The sequence below is a fragment of the Heptranchias perlo genome, chromosome 31 (assembly GCF_035084215.1).
Source record: "Heptranchias perlo isolate sHepPer1 chromosome 31, sHepPer1.hap1, whole genome shotgun sequence".
Taxonomy (NCBI): domain Eukaryota; kingdom Metazoa; phylum Chordata; class Chondrichthyes; order Hexanchiformes; family Hexanchidae; genus Heptranchias; species Heptranchias perlo.
The window spans coordinates 28,281,215-28,301,550 of NC_090355.1; the positions used below are offsets into that span (position 1 = coordinate 28,281,215).

General features: G+C 40.7%; 1 protein-coding gene across 2 annotated transcripts in view; it reads left to right on the plus strand.

Moving 5' to 3' along the window:
• The first annotated feature begins 485 nt into the window (after window positions 1-485).
• gpr107 (G protein-coupled receptor 107) overlaps window positions 486-20,336 on the plus strand; it is a 98,605-nt gene continuing 78,754 nt past the window's right edge. For both annotated transcript variants that reach the window (XR_010958143.1, XM_067969838.1), the window contains exons 1-9: window positions 486-591; window positions 8,367-8,489; window positions 11,848-11,898; window positions 13,501-13,589; window positions 13,688-13,872; window positions 15,061-15,098; window positions 17,120-17,173; window positions 17,281-17,391; window positions 19,236-19,369. Coding sequence is in view for 1 of the 2 variants with exons in the window: in XM_067969838.1 (XP_067825939.1) it covers window positions 493-591; window positions 8,367-8,489; window positions 11,848-11,898; window positions 13,501-13,589; window positions 13,688-13,872; window positions 15,061-15,098; window positions 17,120-17,173; window positions 17,281-17,391; window positions 19,236-19,369 (884 nt within the window). In the remaining variant the exon portion in view is untranslated. The remainder of the gene's footprint in view (window positions 592-8,366; window positions 8,490-11,847; window positions 11,899-13,500; window positions 13,590-13,687; window positions 13,873-15,060; window positions 15,099-17,119; window positions 17,174-17,280; window positions 17,392-19,235; window positions 19,370-20,336) is intronic.

Below are 20,336 nucleotides of genomic sequence, written 5' to 3' on the forward strand. Positions count from 1 at the left end.
TTCCTTCATCGTCGCTGGGTCAAAATCGTGGAACTCCCTTCCTAACAGCACTGTGGGAGAACCTTCACCACACGGACTGCAGCGGTTCAAGAAGGCGGCTCATCACCACCTTCTCGAGGGCAATTAGGGATGGGCAATAAATGCCGGCCTCGCCAGCGACGCCCACATCCCATGAAAGAATAAAAAATTCCTGAGATAAAGTGCAATGTAAATGAAAATTCTCTACTTCTTTCTGTACATAAGTGAAAGTTATTGTTTTTCTAGGTCTGAATGGAAGTTGCTCATTTCTCTCTGTCTCAGTGGAACATGGTAGTGCTGCTGTTGCTGGTCCTGTGCAGAGTCCGACCGCAGACGACGCCTCTTTGCTTTTGGCTCTTGGGTTTCGATCTTGTTGACGTCATGGCGCCTCGTCACGTTTGCGCTGCTCGTTGCTGTGACTCCCGGTGACCCCTGACGCCGGAAGCTCATCCGGATGGTGACGTTGTTCAAAACATGGCGGTGGTGAGTCTGTTTGTTGTCCGGAGCTGGACACTTCTCTGGATTTTGTTGTCGACGTCGGTTCGGGGCCGAATCCATCACCTGATCCTGAAGGTAAAGACGGGCGCGCTCCAAGGACGGAGGCAACTGTTTGTATTCTTTCTTTCGGGATTAATCCATTGGGATGGGAATGGCTTTTAATGACGGACCTAACTCGACATCTAGACAGTTGAGTCTGGTTGAGATGCTGGCCTTTTGCTGGTTTATATTTTTCTACGGGGTCTAACAGCTGGTAGGAGTCACTTCACCTCCTTTCAAAACGTACCCAGTGGGAGTCGTTCAGCAGAAAAACTTAAATATTCAGTTCAAAAATCGGATCTGTTTTGATCAGTGTCACTTTTTTGTTATGATGTGGAGATGCCGGTGATGGACTGGGGTGGACAAAATCACAAGCTTTCGGAGGCTTTCTCCTTCGTCAGGTGAGCGAGTGTACCTGACGAAGGAGGAAGCCTCCGAAAGCTTGTGATTTTCAAATAAAACAGTTGGACTATAACCTGGTGTTGTAAGATTCCTTACTTTTTTGTTACGTTTCTCCCACCTCTCCTGAAGGTGCTAACTCGTGCACTGATGTAAGTCATCCTCCAGTACCTTGCAGCGTGCTCAATCTTCATCGGTGAGCCAAAGCAGCCAGTGTCAGTAAGCCAGTCAACTGCTGGCAACACAAACTAGCCTATCCTGTCCTCACCCGATGCCCGAACATGCACAGTTCCAATATGAATGATGTGTATATATTAGAACATGACTCAATATGTTTAAATGGGTTTGCAATCTGGTTTGTTCTTGTTGACCTCATTTGCAACATTTCCCTAATGTTGACTACTGGGTAAATAACATCTCAATATCTTCAGAATTGGCAATTCTCAAAAATGGATTGTACTAAGACCCCTAGGCATAGTCAAGTGTCATGCTTCTCACTCAGACCCCTGCACACATGCAACCTTGTTCTTTTCTGATTTGGTGACAAAGCTGCTGCTTATGTGTAATATGATGAATTATTTCATAAGTAAAATTGCTAAAGTTTGTCCCAATAAATAGGCACTATATTCATGAAAAAGTATTTAGTAAGTACTTGATGGAAAGAAGTAAGCTGCATATGTGATGCCATCAGGAAAAAGTAATGCATTTTAACTTTTCTATCTCCCAAAATCTGACTTGCTAAACATTTTATTAAGACAAAATAAATAAAAACATGCAAGTTGTAGTGTTGTCTCTAGAATTTCAGTCAAATATAATGATATTGCATGCAATTTTCACACATGCACAGTGGGTAACTCTTTTCCTGAAATTAATGACATTTTTTAATTATGTCAACTTAAACTGTGTAGAACTGCCATCAGTATAGGACTACCAAACTTGTTTTTTGTCTGGAGGAAGCATTTTGAATTGTAAATTGCTAGTGTGAAGAACTGGTGGTTGGAGGTAGTTGGGAGGCAATTTAAAATGATGAACTAAGAGTATCACAGAAAAATGAATTGCTCATGTATAGTACGTTTAACTTAGAAAAGAAGTCCCACGGTGCTTGGCAGAGGTGAGGGGGAAAAATGAGATGACGAGCCAAAAAAGATTAGAAGGGGTGATTAAAAGGTTGGTCAAGGAGATGGGGTTTAAGGAGGGTGTTAAAGGTGGAGAGCTGGAGGGCTTAAGGAGAAAAAATTCCAGAGAGTGAAACTAGGTAGATGAAAGCATAGCTACCAGTGGTGTGAGGAGGGAGGGAGAAAGCACAAGAGGCTGGAGTCAGTGGAACAAGATGGAGAGTGGTCGGGATGGAAGAGGTTAGAGACAGGAAGAGGTGAGGCTGTGGAGGGATTGAAATGCAACAATGAAAATTTAAAATTTCAGGCGCTGAGCGATTGGGAGCTATGTAGATCAGCGAGGATGGGTGAGATGGGTGTATAAAACTAAAATGTAAAATTTTGAGTTTCAAATGTTGACTTGTGTTATATTACTTTGTCAGCTGCACTCTCATTGTCTGCTTTCTGCTCCTTGATAGTCCCATTGTTGTCTAGCATCACTGATTTATCCTTTATGAATATTTTAAGGGGAACAAATATAGCAAATGGTCTGATTAGTCCTTTAATCTGTGACTAAATAAAAGATGCAGGATAGTTCAGGGATGTCATTATCTTCATCCAATTTTGCAAAGAATTTTTCTCGAAGAAAACCTTTTGAAGTCAGATTAAATCTGATGAAAATCAAAATGACCACAAAAAAATCTTTAATTTAAATAATGTTAGAAAAAGACATGATAGCTCAGGAAATTTACAGAACTACAGCTCCCTTCTGTTTGAAGTCCACTTCAAAGTGAGAGGCATTGAAAGTATTACCACATCAATTGACATTTTCATTGCACAAATATAGGGTTGGTATTTGATGCATCATTGAATTTTACAGCACAGAAGGAAGCCATTTGGCCCATTGCCTCTGTGCCAGATCTCTGAAAAAGCTATCCACTTAGTATCATTCCCCATATCCTTAAAATTCTTTCAAATATTTATCCACATCCCTTTTAAAACTATTATAGATTCTGCTCCAACCATTGTTTCTGGGAGGGTATTCCATGTCCCAGCAATCCTCTGAATTAAAAAAAACTCCTCACCCCTTCCTTTATTCTTTTGGTGATATTACATTTTTGCCCTCGAGTTACCAACCTGGGAAAATAATTTCTCTCTTACCTTAATAAAACACTGCAAAACTATTAACACCACTATCTGATTTCTCCTTAAAAGTTTCTGCTCTAGTAAAAAGAGCTCCAGTTTCTCTAGCCTCTCTTCATAAATAGGGTAGGGAAAACGACATGATTCTCACTGCAGCCTAACCAATGACCTGTACAAGTTTAGCATCCCCTATATTTTGTTTTAATGTAATTAACATTTTCAAAGATTTGTGTATTTTACCATTTTAACTGTTTTCCCCTCTTATTCTTCTTCCCAAAATGTGTTGCCTCACATTTCACTGGATCAAGCCACCTCTGCTGGAAAGAATAGTGAGGATGAGATCATGCTCAGTTGTGGTATTCACTAGGTTTGAAATAATCGCCAAGAGATGTTCTCTGGCCGCACACATGAAGAATAGTCACCTCGTCATGGTATTAGAGGGGAAATCAGTGACCCTGGAAACATTCGCCAACATATATTATGGCTTTTGGGAGAGAAGGGGGAGAAAATTGGGATGGGTGAAGAAGGAGGAGCTGTGGCACTGGTCCAGCATTGCATCAGTGGGAGTATGATTGTTTCATAGTTGTAATGGTGCCAGCTGTTCTATGGTAGTGCCAGTAAATTAATTCTTTGTAGCCTATATCTGCTCCTGAATTGAGTTTCAAATGTAGTTGTTATTCTGATTAGATTTTGACTCCACATGACTAAACTACCTTCAGACAGTTCCATGTAGAATGCATTCTTAAACTGAGTCCTACTGATGTAGTCCAAGTTTATCCAGCATCTTGTGATTGGCTGTGAACCTCCACTGCAACGTTTAGTTGATACAGTGGTAGGTGATGAGTAAACTTCAAAAATGCAGTGTATGGATTTAAAAATGATTTTTTTGTGGAAGTGTTTGTAAAGAGGGAAACTCAAAAATATTAACTTCTGTTTTATTTTTCTTAACTATTGCTGTGGCCTTTTTGATATCATCAGCATTCACTGATTACACAATTACATCACAGAAACTATCTGGGAGGAGTTACTGAGATGGGCTGTGCAAGAGAATATAATTCTTGTTTCCTATTGAAATGATGCAATCATTGTTGGGCCTACATCTTGTCTTCTGTGAGCAGTGTCCATTGGAGGCCTGTGATGGGTGTCCTCCATTTGAATACTGCCCTTTAGGTCTGATTGATCTTCAGCATGTTAAGCAGCTTGCTGCCCACCTTTGTTATGGGATGACACCATACTTTGAATGCATTCTTCCCTGTGGTTACTATCTTACTCATGAGTCTGAGAGTATTGACAGTCTTATATTAGAAGTTGCACTTTGGGAACGGGCATTTTCAGGTAGAGACCTGGAACAGTTAGGAAAACCCAGTAGCTGGCAATATTTCCTGTGACTCATACTGTTGCAGCACCACATGAGGCTATTTTGTTGAGGATGGTTTGGAACTTGGGAATCTATCTGTGAATCCTGCTCAAAGTGTGCATGTGTGGATGTCCGATCAGGACTGAATTGAGCTCAGCTGTGATCTTCCATGTTGTTGAATAGCCTATAGATGGTCACTGTCTCGGCTGACACAAGAAAAAGAGGCCGCTTGATCAAGTTCCCAAAAGATGCTGCTGCTATTGGAACTGTACGCATCAAGGAATCAATATCTTCAGGAGGGAAGGGAAGAAAACAGGCAGAAAAAGAAAAAAATATTTTGACAACAAAGGGGTTGTTTAAATTATGAAAACCGTTCAGTGGAATGTCCCCTGTTGACGACATAGGGCAATTCCACCTGTATTTAAAAACTCGAAGCCACTGGGCAACTGCGCGCATTGAAATTAAGACTCACCGCAGTCTCCCACTCCAACTAATTCTTTCCTAGGAGTTCAAAACTATGAAACTCCTTATCCTTCTGCCTTCCTTGTTTCCTACAATCTCCAGATTTTTAAAACTCAAGCTTTGTGACCCAGTAAGTATTTCCTGATTTACTCCATCTTGCATTTTACTGTTTTCAACTTTGGTGACCTCCTGCACTATGAAGCTTGGCCCTGCAAATTAATAAAAGCTCTGTGGTGCAGGCAGTGTACCAATATGCCACTGGAAAAAATGTTGTGTTATGATCTTAGTTATCTCACACAGCTTCTACAGACTTGTAACCACCAGTACTTCACCCTTGTGTTATACAGCTCTAAATGCTCTTTCCAGATGAACCCAAGTCTGAAAGGATAAAAATCTATATTTGTGCAATTGAGTTTTTCACAGTTCAATTAGAATAACATGGAAATTTCACATGTCCACCATTAGATTGTTGAAAACCTTGTCATCATTCTTGAATCGCTCCCAACCAAAAGCTTGTGGGTTCAGGGGCTCCTTCTCGATAGCTCCCAGTTGCCCTCCACCACCCTGAAAAATAATTGTTACCTTATTAGTTCACTGTAGCCACACTGTCATTAGTTGTCAGGGACCAATAGTCCTATCTGCAAAATGCTCCATGAATGATAATGCCACTTTTCAATTAGACTGACCGGAGAGGTGGTTGAGCAGCGAGGGAAGGTACCTCAGCCGTGACCAATCAAATTTCCATTCCTTCAATCGTATTTCCCCCCATAACTTGGGTGATAGTAGCAAGGGGATAAGCTAAGTACGAATGTTAGCTGAGAACCTGATGCAGGCTCAGGTTTTGTGCATGAAGAGCATTGTTACAGGTATGGTGGTATTTCATTGATTACGGATTCAAGCAGGAAAATAACGCAAGCTGGTAATCCAAGAGATATGGTGATGGGGCAGAAATTGCTTGCAAAATCACGGTGAGCTCACTGTTTTAGTGGCGCAACGGAGGAACAAGTTCCAGCATTTGCACATGCGCAGTGAAACACGGAAATCCGTAATTTGCTCCGACTGATTTGTTGGCGATATGACAGCTTTGAATTAAAGGTATATCGCCAGCTGCAATCAGTGAAATCATTGAAAAAGCGCCAACTTGCTCATCTGCCCAGCTGGAAAGTAACTAATATCGCCACAAAAAAGGTACGCCTAAAAATACCAGGTCTAAACTAAGTTTTAATAGTCTTAATGGTTGTCAAACAACTAAAAATTAACTTTTAAAAATGTGGACTCTTATTACTTCTTATCTTAATAATCTTTGGTCATTTAAAAAAAACAATTTTTTTTTTGCCTTTCCCTTCTGTCTCTTTTATTTAATTCAATTATTCCTTACCTTCTCATTTCTTTGCTGTCTATAACTGTTTTTACAATGATGTTAATGTTGTACCTTTCACTTCCTGGCTTTCACATTGGAAGCCTGCAGAGATAGTTTTGCAGCTTGTCAAAAATGCTGCAATCTGATTGGTCGCGGGAAGCGTGTGATCCTCTCGCTTCTCCCACAGGTTTGCTTGAACTGACGCTGGGCTCTCCTCCGCTTCCTATTCGAGGAAGTGCCTGATGAAATTAGTGGGTTAGTATAAACTGCTGGCTCGCCGCTCCGAGCAATTTCTGCCCCATGGTGTTCTGTTAATAGCCCATTACCAAGGTGTATGATGTTGCCGGCTGAATGTGTGCATCCACCATGGGGAAGTGCTACTAGGCTTCATCAAAGCAGCAGCTTTCAAGTTTTGGGGCCTATTTTATGAGGTACTGCTTACAGGCTGAGGAGTCTCAACCAAGTGGAGCTATTTATAGCAGAATGTAAGAACATTTCACTCTTCTTGTGCTTTGGTGGGTATTTACTCTTGTGGGTGCTAAAGAAAAAGAAATGTGTCACCTACGGCGCAAATATTAAAGGGAGTGTGGCATCAGGAATAGGATGTTGGGTAAAGGATAGAAAACAGAATGTAGTGATTAATGGATTTTTTTTGGATTGGAGAAACATAAACAGTGATTTCCCCAGGCATTATTGCTGGGACCATTGCTGTTCATACATACATACATACATAATTTATTAACGATCTGGACTTTGGTTTAATGGGTAATATATCAAAATTTGTACACAACTCAAAAATGGTTAACTGTGATGAGGACTGTGACTTTGCAAGGAAATGAACAAATTAGTAGATTCAGCAGTTAAATGTTAGGTGAAATTTATTCTGAAGAATTGTGAGTGAATATAATTTGAGGAAATATACACTAAACTTTTAAAAGGAACAGAGGTGCTGAGAGACTTGGGCGGGGGGGTGGGGTTCAGATATACATATCATTAAAGTGGCAGAATAAGTTGATAAAGCTGTGTTTAAAAGAAAAACACGAGATTCTAGGTTTTCTAAATAGTGGTATAGAGTACAAAAGCAAAGCGGGAATGCAAAACCTATGCAAATGATTGGTTAGGCCACAATTAAAATATTGTGTCCAATTTTGAGTGCCTTACTTTAGAAAGATATATAAAGACCATAAACAGGATGTAGAAATGATGAGAAGCTTCGGTTACAAGGAGGGAATAGAGAAACCTCCTAGAAGGACAAGAGCAGCAGGCACATGGGAACAACACCACCTGCACGTTCCCCTCCAAGTCACACACCATCCCGACTTGGAAATATATCGCCGTTCCTTCATCGTCGCTGGGTCAAAATCCTGGAACTCCCTTCCTAACAGCACTGTGGGAGAACCGTCACCACACGGACTGCAGCGGTTCAAGAAGGCGGCTCACCACCACCTTCTCAAGGGCAATTAGGGATGGGCAATAAATGCCGGCCTCGCCAGCGACGCCCACATCCCATGAACGAATAAAAAAAAACTGGGACTCTTTTCATTGGAACCAAGGAAGTTTAGAGGCGATCTGATAGAGGTATTCAAAATTATGAGAGGTTTTGATAAAATAAATTGAGAAAAACTATTTCCACTGGTTTTGCAACTGGGTAACTGGAAGGAAAATTTAAGATAATCATAAAAAGAAAGGATGAGGTTAGGAGAATTTTTTTTATGTAAGGGATGTTGGGTTGTGGAATGCCCTACAAGAAACAGCGGTGGAAGCGGAATCCCTAATAGCTTTTAAAAGGGAAGTGGACAAATATTTGAAAAAGAAAAATGTAAAGCAGTAAGGAGAAAAGCCAGAGGAGTGAGACTCAGTGGCTAGCTCTTTCAAAGAGCTGGCACTGGCTCAGTGGGCCAAAAGACTTCCATCTGTCCTGTAGAAGTCTTTAATTCTGTCTTCTAATCTGGGAAAATATTGCTTTCTATTAAAGCATGTCTGTTTCTTTTTACAGGATGACGTTAGGCAAAAGGTCCATTTAAACACATTTGGTTTCTTCAGGAATGGAAATATGACGGTGGAAATGACCAGTTTGATTCCAAAGGGGTTTGACTTCAAAATTGTCGATGGCTCTTCAGTAAGTTCAGTGCTTTTCACTCCATTGTAGGAATACTTGAGGTAGCAGTGGTTTATGGAGGGAAAAAAACAGTCCCCTGCTGTGGGCTGCATCAGGTGTGGGTTATTCCAGCTGCATGAAGATTGGTTTATTCTGTCTAATTCACCACTATCCCGATGTATATTTTTCTTACAACAAATCCTCGTATCTTTGTTATAAAAATGTTAGTTGCTTTTGTTGACAGTTTAGGATTTTTCTGATGTGTTATGTTGGATGGAGGTGGGATGGTTGTTGAATTAATGGTGCTGTATGTCGTGGGCAATCATTGCGTTCTCAATCTGCAGTCACAGGTCCCACTGTTGACACTGAGAAGGTGTGTAAAATGCTGCGTCTCCATTGTTGGTACATCAAGAAGACTTTTTGCAGCAGCAATGTCCAGGAGTTTTATCGTATTGCTGATTGATTTTGAATCTGTGAAATTGAGGAGGAATGTTTGTATTGATTGTTGTAATACTAACTGTACCTGATGGCTCAGCTCTGAAATGCACTGTCTTATCTTCAGCCATATAGAACACAAGGTCCCTATATCGATTTCCCTCTCTGATTAGTTAGCTTATCTCAGCTGGGATGGCACGAGCATAGTCGGCCTCAGTGACACACTGGCAAAAGAGGGGGGAAAATCAGCAGGATTCCTGCCAGTGACCCCTGATGGATTGTGCACGTAAGACAAGATTGGACTCCGTAATGCCTTGTATGTGGTATATCCTGCTAGGTTCACACATGAGCAGAGTATTCATGTATCATACCAAGAAATCAGCAAGCTCAGACTTAGCAAGTGTGACACTAAATGGATTGACAAACAAAGTAAAAGTGAAATAATCCTGCAGGGAGAAAGGGTTCACTGGGATAAATAGAGAAACATGCAGGAATAGATTAAAAAGGTGGTCAGAGCAGCGAAGAGAGACCTAGAAAAAAGTATAGCTGCAGAGCTAAAGCATAACAGTAAAAAATCCTTTCCTCCGAGTATTCACTAGGGATGACATGAGCAGCATGCCCTCCTCAATCAGAGATAAAGCATAATTTTTGTCATGTACATGAGATGAAAGTCCTAGACTGGCTTAACGGGCTGAAAATTAATTAATACCTGGAGGTAGATGATATTTAACTAAGCGTGCTGAGAGAGACTAAGGAGGATATTTGTGAGGCATTGATGTTATGAGGAAGTCAGTGGATACTTGGGGAGCTACCTGTCGATTGGGCACAGGCTAACCTAGTGCCATATTCAAAAACGGTGACAAAACAGACCCGGGCAGCTACAGACCCATTAGTCTCACTTCAAATACCTTTAAAATAATGGAATTGTTTAACTTGAGTAAATTTGATTATCTGTCCAACAATAATCGAGTGAAGAGTCATCAGCATGGATTCAGAAGGAAAGTATCTTGTCTGACAAATCTCCTAGACTTCTTAAGGTAGTGACAACCCAAGTGGACTGAGGATAAACATACAATGTACCTAGACTTCCAAAAGGCAATTGACAAAGTTCCACATGAAAGGCTATTAGTTAAACTCAAAAGCTGTGGGGATCCAGGGAAAATCTTGGAAATGGATAAGAAATTGGCTGAATGGTAGAAAACAAAAGGTACTTCTTAGTGAAATTATGTCAGGTTGGCAGGGAAGTACTGAGTAGAGTGCCGCAGGGATCAGTGTTGGCCCACTGTTTCTAATTTACATCAATGACTTGAATATAGAGCCTCAGCAGAAAGTAGTTAAATTTGCAGATGATAACAAACTAGGAGCGGCAATGGATTTGAAGAATGACTTAGACAAAATGTATTCAGAAAAATGGCAGATGATATTTAATGCAGTGTTGAGTACTGTACATAGAAAGCAAAAATGGGCAATACACGTACTCCATGAATGGTGTTGAAATAGTCATGGGTGAAGTTGAAAGAAGATCTCGAAGTCTTCATATACTTGATACTTAACATGTCCAACTGATGCAGGCCACCAATCAACAAAGCTGATAGAATGTTGAACTGCATAGTAAAATAGTAGAATATAAGTCAGAGCAAGTCATGGGTCGGGCCACAGCTTGAGTACAGTGTTCAGTTCTGATCACTGAGACACAAGGGCGACATTTAAGCGCTGGAAGCCGTGCAGAAAAGAGCCTCAAGGCTGATCCCTAGTGTAGGAGATCTAAGTTATAAGACTAGAGGAACTTGAGGTTTTCAGCCTGGAAAAGTGGCATCTCCGAGGTGATCTTACAGAGATATACAAGATAGTAAACACAATGAGAAAGTAAATCCAAAATGTTACTTTAAATTATGAGAGTAGAAAAGTAGACAGAGGTTCAAACTAGTAAAAGCTAACTTTACCACTGATATTAGAAAGTTCTGCACGCAGTGATGAACATGTGGAATGGACTCCCAGATAGTCATGGAGGTGGAAACCTGGGAATAATTTAAAAACCAATTAAATACTGTGATGGGGTAATGTAGGTCCTTTCCAGATGGATGTACTAAGATGTGCTGAATAGCCTTCATCATCCGGAGTAGGCTCGAGGGGCCATGTGGCCTACTCCTGCTCCTATTTCTTATGTTCTTATCCTTTAATTATCTTGTGCTCCAGGTCCCAGCTTTACCAAATGAGCCACCAGAGGAGCTGTAGAGCCTATTTTAGTATCTTCAATATTGAAAATTGTTCCATCATAAATTGCTGTTGAGTCCCTTCCCAAATAATGCTTATTACTCATGCTCCTCAGCAGAGTCGAAGCCTCTACTATTCTTGCAAAGGAAATGGGTAGCAATATTCTCCAGTCAGACCTGTGTACTGTTGAAGCTTCTGAAAAGACAGTGCATTTAAGGCGTTTGGGCTTTGCAAAAACTTGCTAGTAGAATTTTTCTGACGTGGCAGTAAAAGAAAGAACTTGCATTTGTATCTAAAAAAAATATATCCAATATCAATGAATTCCAGATTGTTCAAATGATTTTAATTGAAAGGGGAAATCTTTGTAACTTTCAGATGAAATGTTAAACTGAGGCCTCTGCCTGTTCAGGTGAACAAAAAAAAAATCCCATGGCACTATTGGGAAAAAAGATTTGGGGAGTTCTCCAGGTATCCTGGCCAAAATTGATCCCTCAACCAACACCAAAACACATCAACTGAACATTGATCTCATTGCTTTTTGTAGGAGCTTGATGTATGTGAATTGGCTGTCACATTTGCCTATATAACAACAGTGCCTATACTTTAAAAGTAATCCACTGGCTGGGAAACGCTTTGGGAGGCCCTGAGGTGTGAAAGGCACAATATAAATGCATGTTTTTCTTTCTTCAACTATAATCTACTTAATCCTTTTCTTTCCTTTTTTTCTCAGCTGGGGCTTAGTTTGGACAGAACCAAGAATGATGGTTTCTCATCGTATCTGGTAAGTCAGCAATCAGCTTTTAGGGTTCTTTTTCCTTCACTTTTATTTTTGTTTGACCAATTTACTGCCCTTTTCTGCTGAAGACACTGACTCGAGCTGTTATATAGTTCCATGAACATCAGCAAGTCTCTAGTATCTTGCCCAAATGGCCATTCTTGCTGTCTGAACTTAGTGAGTGTAAGGAGGTCATTGGACTTTGGAAGGCATCACAGCTGAGCTTGCTCCTGCCCTCACTCGATGTCCACTGATGCACACTTTACCAGGGTTCACTGGATACTTAGCAATAGCAGGAATCCCGGATGAATATTCCCCTCCCCTTAACCAGCCCAGGGACACTGAACCCACTCATAGCTCCCTATCTGTGGCCTTGGCTGAGATCAACCAAATCAGCGTAGAGAGCTGTGACTTTCTAGTTGTTAAAGACAGTGCCTTTACCCTTGAGGGAAGATGTACCTTTTGGAGCAGGGAGTGGATTCGTATGCCACAACCTTTGAATGGGCCACATATGATTAAAACATTTTGCAATCAGTACATCATTTCCATTTGACATTTGTAAAAAAAAAAAATTCGAAGCCGCCTCCCCTCATACACTTAAAGTCCGAGTTCTCACATATACTAAGAATCCAAGCCCCAACAATATATCTTCAAGCTCACCTCAGAAGGAGAACCTTCTACTACCCCTGTATGAGCTTTTCCATGCTGTGCACTCACTATCTTTATCATCCGTCTCAGTGAGATTGCTAATTTCGTGCCTTCTGAATTCTATTGCCGATGTACTATCTATTTTTATAAATGTCCCCTCTGCTACAGAAAATTTTCTGTTCAAGCCCTAATCCAGGACTTGAGCAATCAGTTTAGGCTGACGCATCATTCCAGTAGTGAGGGAGTAATTTTTTGTCAGGAGTGCCTTCCTTTGAATGAGATGTTAAACAGCGGCCCTAGTTGCCTGTTCAGGTGGACATCAAAGATCCGTGAAACTATTCAAAGAAGTGCAGAGTGCTCCTGGTGTCCTGGCAAACATTCAACTCTCAATCAACACCACCAAAATAGATTAACCGGTCGTGTATTTCATTGTTGTTTGTGGGATCTTGCTGTGCACAAATGGCTGCCATGTGTTCCCAAATAACAACAATGACTACACTTCAAAAAGTAATTTGTGTGAAGTGCTGGGAGACATTTGAGAAACATGCAAATCTTTAAGTTTCTCTTTCGGATTCTGGGCAGTTTTATTGGTTTGAGACTTGCCCAAGCTGATTTCATTCACTACCCCACAACTCTGAGACCAGCCTAATCAGAAGTTCGTCCTGTGCAAATCGGCGGCCTGTGAATCAGATTCCTCCCACAGTTGGTACCTAATTAATGCAGTTAACATTCCAGTGAGGTATGCTGCCCAACTAGATTCATGCTTGAATTCTGCATGAATCTTATGCCAGACTCCATGCAAGTGTAGGTGAAGAATTTCAACTTGCAGAAAAGTGACCCCGGAAGGAGCACTTTGGTAAATGCACTGAGTGTTTCCAAGGATTGCAGATAATTCTACCTGTGATCAATAACCAATGTAGAAACAAATTTTTATTCTGTGGTGACTTTTTTTATTAATAGGAAGAAGATGTTGATTTTTGCTTTTTGAAGAAAAAGCCACCCAATAATGTACCTGTTACACTTTTTCTTTTTGACTTTCAAAATCATAGGTGAGTACGCAAAAAAAAAAATCTTTCATTGGACGCTTCAGCTGATGACAGCTTAATTGTTCCTCGGTGTTCCATTTATATCTATTATTGGTTCCCAGAGTTAGAGTTCAGAAGTCAGGCAGTAATAAGCTACAGATCAATGATGCTGGGACCACAGGGAGCAAACCAACAGAGGACAAAAGCAGCAAGACAGATGTGAAACCCCACAGTGAATCTAAGAAAGTGGAGGAGCCGGGGAAGAAGGTGAATCAAACAGCAGACCAGACTGTGCAAGAGCAGAAAGGTAAGAAATTAGATCGTTTTTTTTTGACTGCTCCAATGGTTGGTAACGGTAGGCAAGAAGGAAAGTTATTAATCAACGTCAACCAAGATGCATTCATGCACTGTCTAGTAATTACTTCGAGAGGGGTCATGAGAAAGAAGTAAAGTAGATCTGCTTGCCCTACTCCCAAGCGGGGGAATGGTAAAGGGCTAAAAAGCCTTCAAGTTTGGGAAGAACCACTAGGGTTACTGGGAATACCATGATGGGAGTCACTGTATTAGAGGAAAAGCTTTGACTGGCCAAATGGCTTTTTCTCATCCCTAATTCTTCATTTCTTAGACACACAATGGATTGAGAAAAACATTTGCCAAGTTGAAAAAATAACTTGCAATTCCCAGAGCTGAAGACTGATGGCGTTGTTGTACACTTAAATTCTCATCTGTACACCTTTTTATATTTTCTTTAAAAGAGAATATACATATACTTTGAAGTCACTGTACAGTTTTACAATACAGTACTTAAAGGAGAATAGATCGGCATATTTAGGGCTGTCAGTATGGTTGTGCGCATGCATTGATCCTGACCTCAAACCAAGTCCCTGGGTTTTAGCACATCTCTAATCTTGAGGGAAGTAGTTCACCTGTTATAGTAGGTGTGCCCAGTTAATTGGTGATGAGATCCACAAGAGAGAGTGCAGCTTTAGAACGGGTTGACATACAGCCATTTTGCTTGGCCGCACCTATTAACAAATTCCTTGGGTGCAATGCGCTGTGATGATCAGTGCGCTATTGGAAGTGGAACATGCGGAGAGAGATGGAGAAATCGCAACAAACATCCAGGCCAATTTCTTGTAATTCCTGGCTGATAACCTTGCATATCGAGGGGGATAAAATTAGATGCAAATTTTGGCTGCTTAATATTTCCAATTACATATTTGATTTAATTATTTGGATAAGTAGTAAAATATTTGATTTTTAGAATTCTGGATTGCCACAGCTCTGATTTTGCACAGTACGATTTGGTATCCAGTGCTTTGAGTATACTAACTGGAAGCTTTAATAAGTCAGATTCCTGTTTTATTGAAAAGCTAGACACAAAACCTGGATGAAGGTTTTTTTTTTAAAAAAAGCAGAATAAACCGATAATAGAAATTGTTCATTACCACATGCCACTTTGTGCTAAGTAAACATATTTATTTTCCCTTCACAGCAAAACTAAGATCTGTGAGAACTAATGATAAATCAAAGGTTAGTAAATGTACTATTTTTCTGTACTGTTTTTATTTTGATTGCTATAAATGCAAGTCTTTTCCTTTTTTACTGTCCTTTTAAGGGTGAAGGCCTGGTCCTTTTTCTTTGGAAGCCATATAATACAAAGCATTTCCTTTAAATAAATGGTATGTGGAGGGTTCTCTGTTGGCGATGTGCTGTGGTAAGACGTTGTGCAAGTTCTGGACTTCATCTGTACTGTCGAGGGGGAAATAGTTGCCTGACATTTCTATCACACACCACCTCTTGGAGAAGGGAGAGAAGAAAAAATAAGGGGTTATTATTATATATCCTAATGACAAACACTGAATGGTTGAGGATATTGCATAGCATTGAGAGACTGCGGGGGATGGTGGATATAGAAAATGATGCGCACTGTCTAGGTTCATACAACTTGAGTGAGGTACTGGAGAGCGCCTGCTGCAACATAAGTCACTGCCTTCAGTAGATGATTTATCCTAAGTAAAATGATGTGCCTAATCCAACAGTATAATGGCTCAGAAGTGTGTGTGTGTGTGTGTGTGTGTGTGTGTGTGTGTGTGAAAGAAAGGGGCATATTCTCTAAACTAAACTTTTTAATCAAAAACTCCACAAATAACATGAATCAATGTAGAGACACAGCAAGGATAAACAGCTTGTTGAGGTCACTGCCATTTTGCCTATACATACGTACAGAACATTACTGACATATCCTGGAATACCAACGACAGTTACATTCACCTCTCCTGGGGAGGACTGTTCATATTGCGGGCTCCCATTTTGTCCGAGGATGGGAGTGTTCTCTGACCCTGAGAGTGGAGTGTTGAATGCTGCAGTGTCAGCTGCCAGCAACTCCCTTCACCAAGAAGGTTCCTCTTAAAGCTACAAAACCCCACAATCTCTCTCTTTCTGTGATTGCTATTGATCAAAAAGGAGCAGTATCCCTTCAGTGGTTTTAATCTCTGAATTCTACCTCCAATAATCTGCAAATAATTTAATTTGAAGCAGAGTTCTACTCCAGCTATTGTGGAAAGCTTCCCAATTTTAATGTTGGCAGACCACAATTTTGGGCTTCTGTCCACCTGCAGTTTTATCTTTTTTTTTGTTCCCAAAAAAACAATTTTAGTCAGTTTTCTGCTTTTCTCCCCTGAAAATACTGACTCCTTGCTGGGCTGCATTCCATGGGCTCCCAGTGCTTACTGATACCTTGCACAAGTGGCTTGACACTGAGTGTCAGCAAACCACTCGGTGATGAGGGGGAAGCATCACACTTGAGCCCAATCCTGTCCTCATCCAGTATCCACACAGGAGCTTTTTCAGTAGGGCGAGCAGAACAGGGATCGGGGGTGCCAATCATTTATTTTCCCATCTCCCTAAATGGTGGCAATGAGGCTAGTTGCAGTACAAGCTACTGCCACCCCATGTCTGGCCTGTTTAACTGACACTTTGTGGGACAATGACTAGTTAACAGTGTGTCTAACTCCCATTGGTTGACCAGTTGGTCTGGTGCGTCCCTCTGCCCCCACCCCCTTCAATGCCCCAGAAAAGGCAGGGAGGGGAAATCCAGCCAGATCTATCTCAAGTTTGTTGACACGTGCCTCTTGGGAGCTGGCTCAAAATGGCCTGTTGCTTGCCTAATGTCACTCTTTTTAATATGTAGCTCAAGTGAGTCGCTCAAACACGTTAACTTTAAGCCAGCGAGAAAAAAGTATTCTTGTAAGACCTTACTGTACCCCAGGGTGGTTAGATCATGCCTCCAAATTCTAACATGGCAAATGCCTGCTCTTGTCCCTGTGGGAGGGAGAAAAAGTTGATGGATTCATCACTGGTAAGGGTGCATCTCAAATGATCACCTCAAGCGCCATTGGATAAGGTGCAGAAGCAGATTTCCTGCAGCCCCCGTGCCCACCTTAGGTGAGGATTGAAAGTGCTGGGAGGGAAAGGTCATTGCAAAGATTAAACATAGTTGGACATTAATGAAAAAACAGCAGCAAGACAATAACTCACTCTTTTTATTCTAGGATGGAACAGATACTATTCCAATGCAGGAAAAAAACACATCCTATTCATTCATGGTAAGTGGGATCTAGGAGTTGGTCCTTCATGCTTCAGGTAGTGTCTGCACAGACTTAATTCAAATTGGCAAATTCTGTAAACCTTTATGTATTTTTCTGTCATGCAGTTCTCGTTTACTATCAATACTGAGGAGGAACAGGGACTTTACAGTCTGTACTTCCATAACTGCTACAGTGACAAAAAGCCGGCTGCACAGTCTTTCCGGTTTGATATGGATGTGAGTACAAGGAAGACATCATTACTCTTTATGGAGCAAGCAAACTATTAGGGAAATTTAAGCAAATCATCTATATTGGCTTAGAGCAGTTATCCTTTCTTACAATATTGTGAAAGCTTTTATATGCAAATTAAAAACTAAATTTATTAAATATAAAACAGAAAATGCTGGAAATGCATAGCAGGTTGATCCGTACCCGAGAGGAAAAAGATTTGTGTTTCTGGTTTCATCAGGATCGTTTGAAGGGTCTTACCTGAAATGTTAACCTGACTTTATCTTTCAGATGCTGATTAGCCCGTTGTGTCTTTACAGCATTTCATGTTTTTGCTTTAGATTTCCAGCATTTGCCATTTTCTTCTACTTCAAGTTTAATGTAATTTCTACTTTAATTTAGACAGAAAATCTTCCCATTCCCCCTTCTGCTGGGATATGGACTCGGGGGCACTGCCAGCCCTCTGGTACCTCACCCAAGTAGGCATTCTTTACGTGTAATGATGTTGAGCTATATTTTGAATTTTCCCTCTCTGCCATTAAGGGAATGCTTTGTTGTAATTGCAATGATACAGCAACCATCAGTTGCCAATGAGGCTGTTGCCTTTACTTCATAACTGATGTTGCAGAAATCTGTTTGCTCTTGAGTATGACACTACTGTGGAGGGTGCAAAACTTACATGGTAAACGTTAAGGAAAATCTAACTCAAAACATTGCATCTATTACACATTTGTCACACACCAGATGCCATACTTTGTTACAGATGCAAAACATTTTTTAAAAAAGAAAGCTAGTAATTGACCCAGAGCTTGAAACTTAAAAGTACTGCAAAGTTACCCCATCAAATAACAATTGAAGTCTGATTAACCCGAGTGTGTGTTTATTTAACAGCTAGACCTTGTGGTTTTAGTGAGATACAGAGCCACCTTAGCAACAGGATAATATATTTTGCATTATATAGATGTCAGCCTTGGCTCAGTGCTAGAACTCTTACCTCACTCCCTGTCTTGCTCCCCGCCCCCCCGCTCCCCCACCCTGAAGTCACTGTCAATAATTACAGCTACCTCTCCAACTATCTTCTACAGTTGGAGATAACCTGATTCTTAGGAACTCGTCCAGCTCCCTTTTAAAAAAAAAAGTACAGTGAACTCATACTTAAGTGGTGAAGAACAGAGTTGAAGGAGATGTAAGCAGAACAGTGAATGATACTAATGGTGTCTACAGAGGTGTTGCAGTTTGTCCAAGTTGAGGATGGTTGACCGAGTGTCCAAGTCACAATATGGCAGGGGAAGGGAGAGGTCAATTAGAAAGTAGAAATTTACAAAACTAATGGTGCATCTCTGTGTGGGCCCCTTTCATCGGAAGGAGTTCAATTCACTGAGGGCCTCTTCTATGGGAAATTTATTATTGTAGCAATAAGAACATAATTACTGAACCAGAAGAGACCAGTTTGTCCACTAAACCCTAAAGGCCTTGTACGATTTGGACTATTATGGACACTCTCTCGAATTTATTTGGTCTTGTGTGGGACGTCAATAATCATACCTCATACTCTCCAAGAATGCTTGATTCCATTGTAATAATAAATGGGCTTTTGAAATATAAAAATAACTGAGGACCTGAATATTTTGACCTTTTTGGATTCTTGAAGAGTATAAGAGGGAGTGCTGTCTGCTAAAGACAGGAATGCTGGGCAGGAGGGGGATAGCAGGATTTGTGGAGAAATCTGTGATTTATATCTTGTTGTCTCAGATAGATCTTAAATCATTCATATTTGGAGAAAGGCAAAGAAGAAAAGAAGTGGTTTAGTACTTTGTTATCTCTAACTCCGATCTGTGTGATTTTCTAACAGATTACAATAGTGGAACACAACCCTGGCAGCTATTTGTCTGCAGGAGAGATCCCACTCCCCAAACTCTACATCTCCATGGCTTTCTTCTTCTTCCTGGCTGGAGTTGTCTGGGTTTACATTCTCCGGAAACGCAGGTACTGTGCAAGTACTTGCTACACTGGAGGGCAGGGTCTACAATGTGCAAGTACACATCATACCGGTTGGGGTGGGGGGGGGGGGGGTAATACAGTGGTGTAGTACTGTGAAACTACACATGGCAGTAGATAGGGGTGTGTACAATGTATTTCAACATTATGAAATAGTATTGAAGAACTCGTTCTCTCTTTGTGAAGTTGCATGCAAGAGCCAGCAATTCGCTCCTCCAATTGATTATAATAATGCCAATTGGTGCATTCCAGGTGCGGTGGTGTAAATGTTATCTGATAGAAAATTATATCTGAGTATTGAGCAGTAAAGGTGTTAGTTCTCTTTTTCCTGGGAATTATTTCAATTACATTTTGTGCATGTTTAATACATCATTCTGTTTTGCAATTAGCCTAAGTATCTTATTTGATATCTTTATCTAATGTACAAGGACCTGTAACACACTGATTGCAGGTGTTGGTTGTAATGTGTTGCTGGGGTGGAGAGGAGCAGAGTTTCTGCTTGTCAAGGCCACTGGTTTGCAGTTGTTATAGAAAAATGAATAGAATTGTGGAATGTGATCCCAAAACACAGTAAACATCCTGGAATCCCTCAATAAAAACAGAATTTGACTTATTTGGTGACTGTAAGCCAATGGCCCTGGTGATAATCAGCTGCAGTTCTAGTGTTGTTGCTGGGCTTATCGAGCATATTGATATCAACAAACTATGAAAATAATCAGATTTAAACCAGTGTGTTTTAATGTTGTGTGATTTTCTTAATTCATCAGCTCAAATTGCTCCCATTGCTAACAGCAGACTTGTCATCGCTAGTACTTCATCCTGTTGTTACACAGCTCTAAGTGCTTTCTCCAGACTTACAAAAGTTTGGTAGGACAAAATCTTATCATTGTATCACTAGGTGTTTTTCACAATTCAAGTGGGACATAGCACAAAAATTTCATGTATATAATTTACT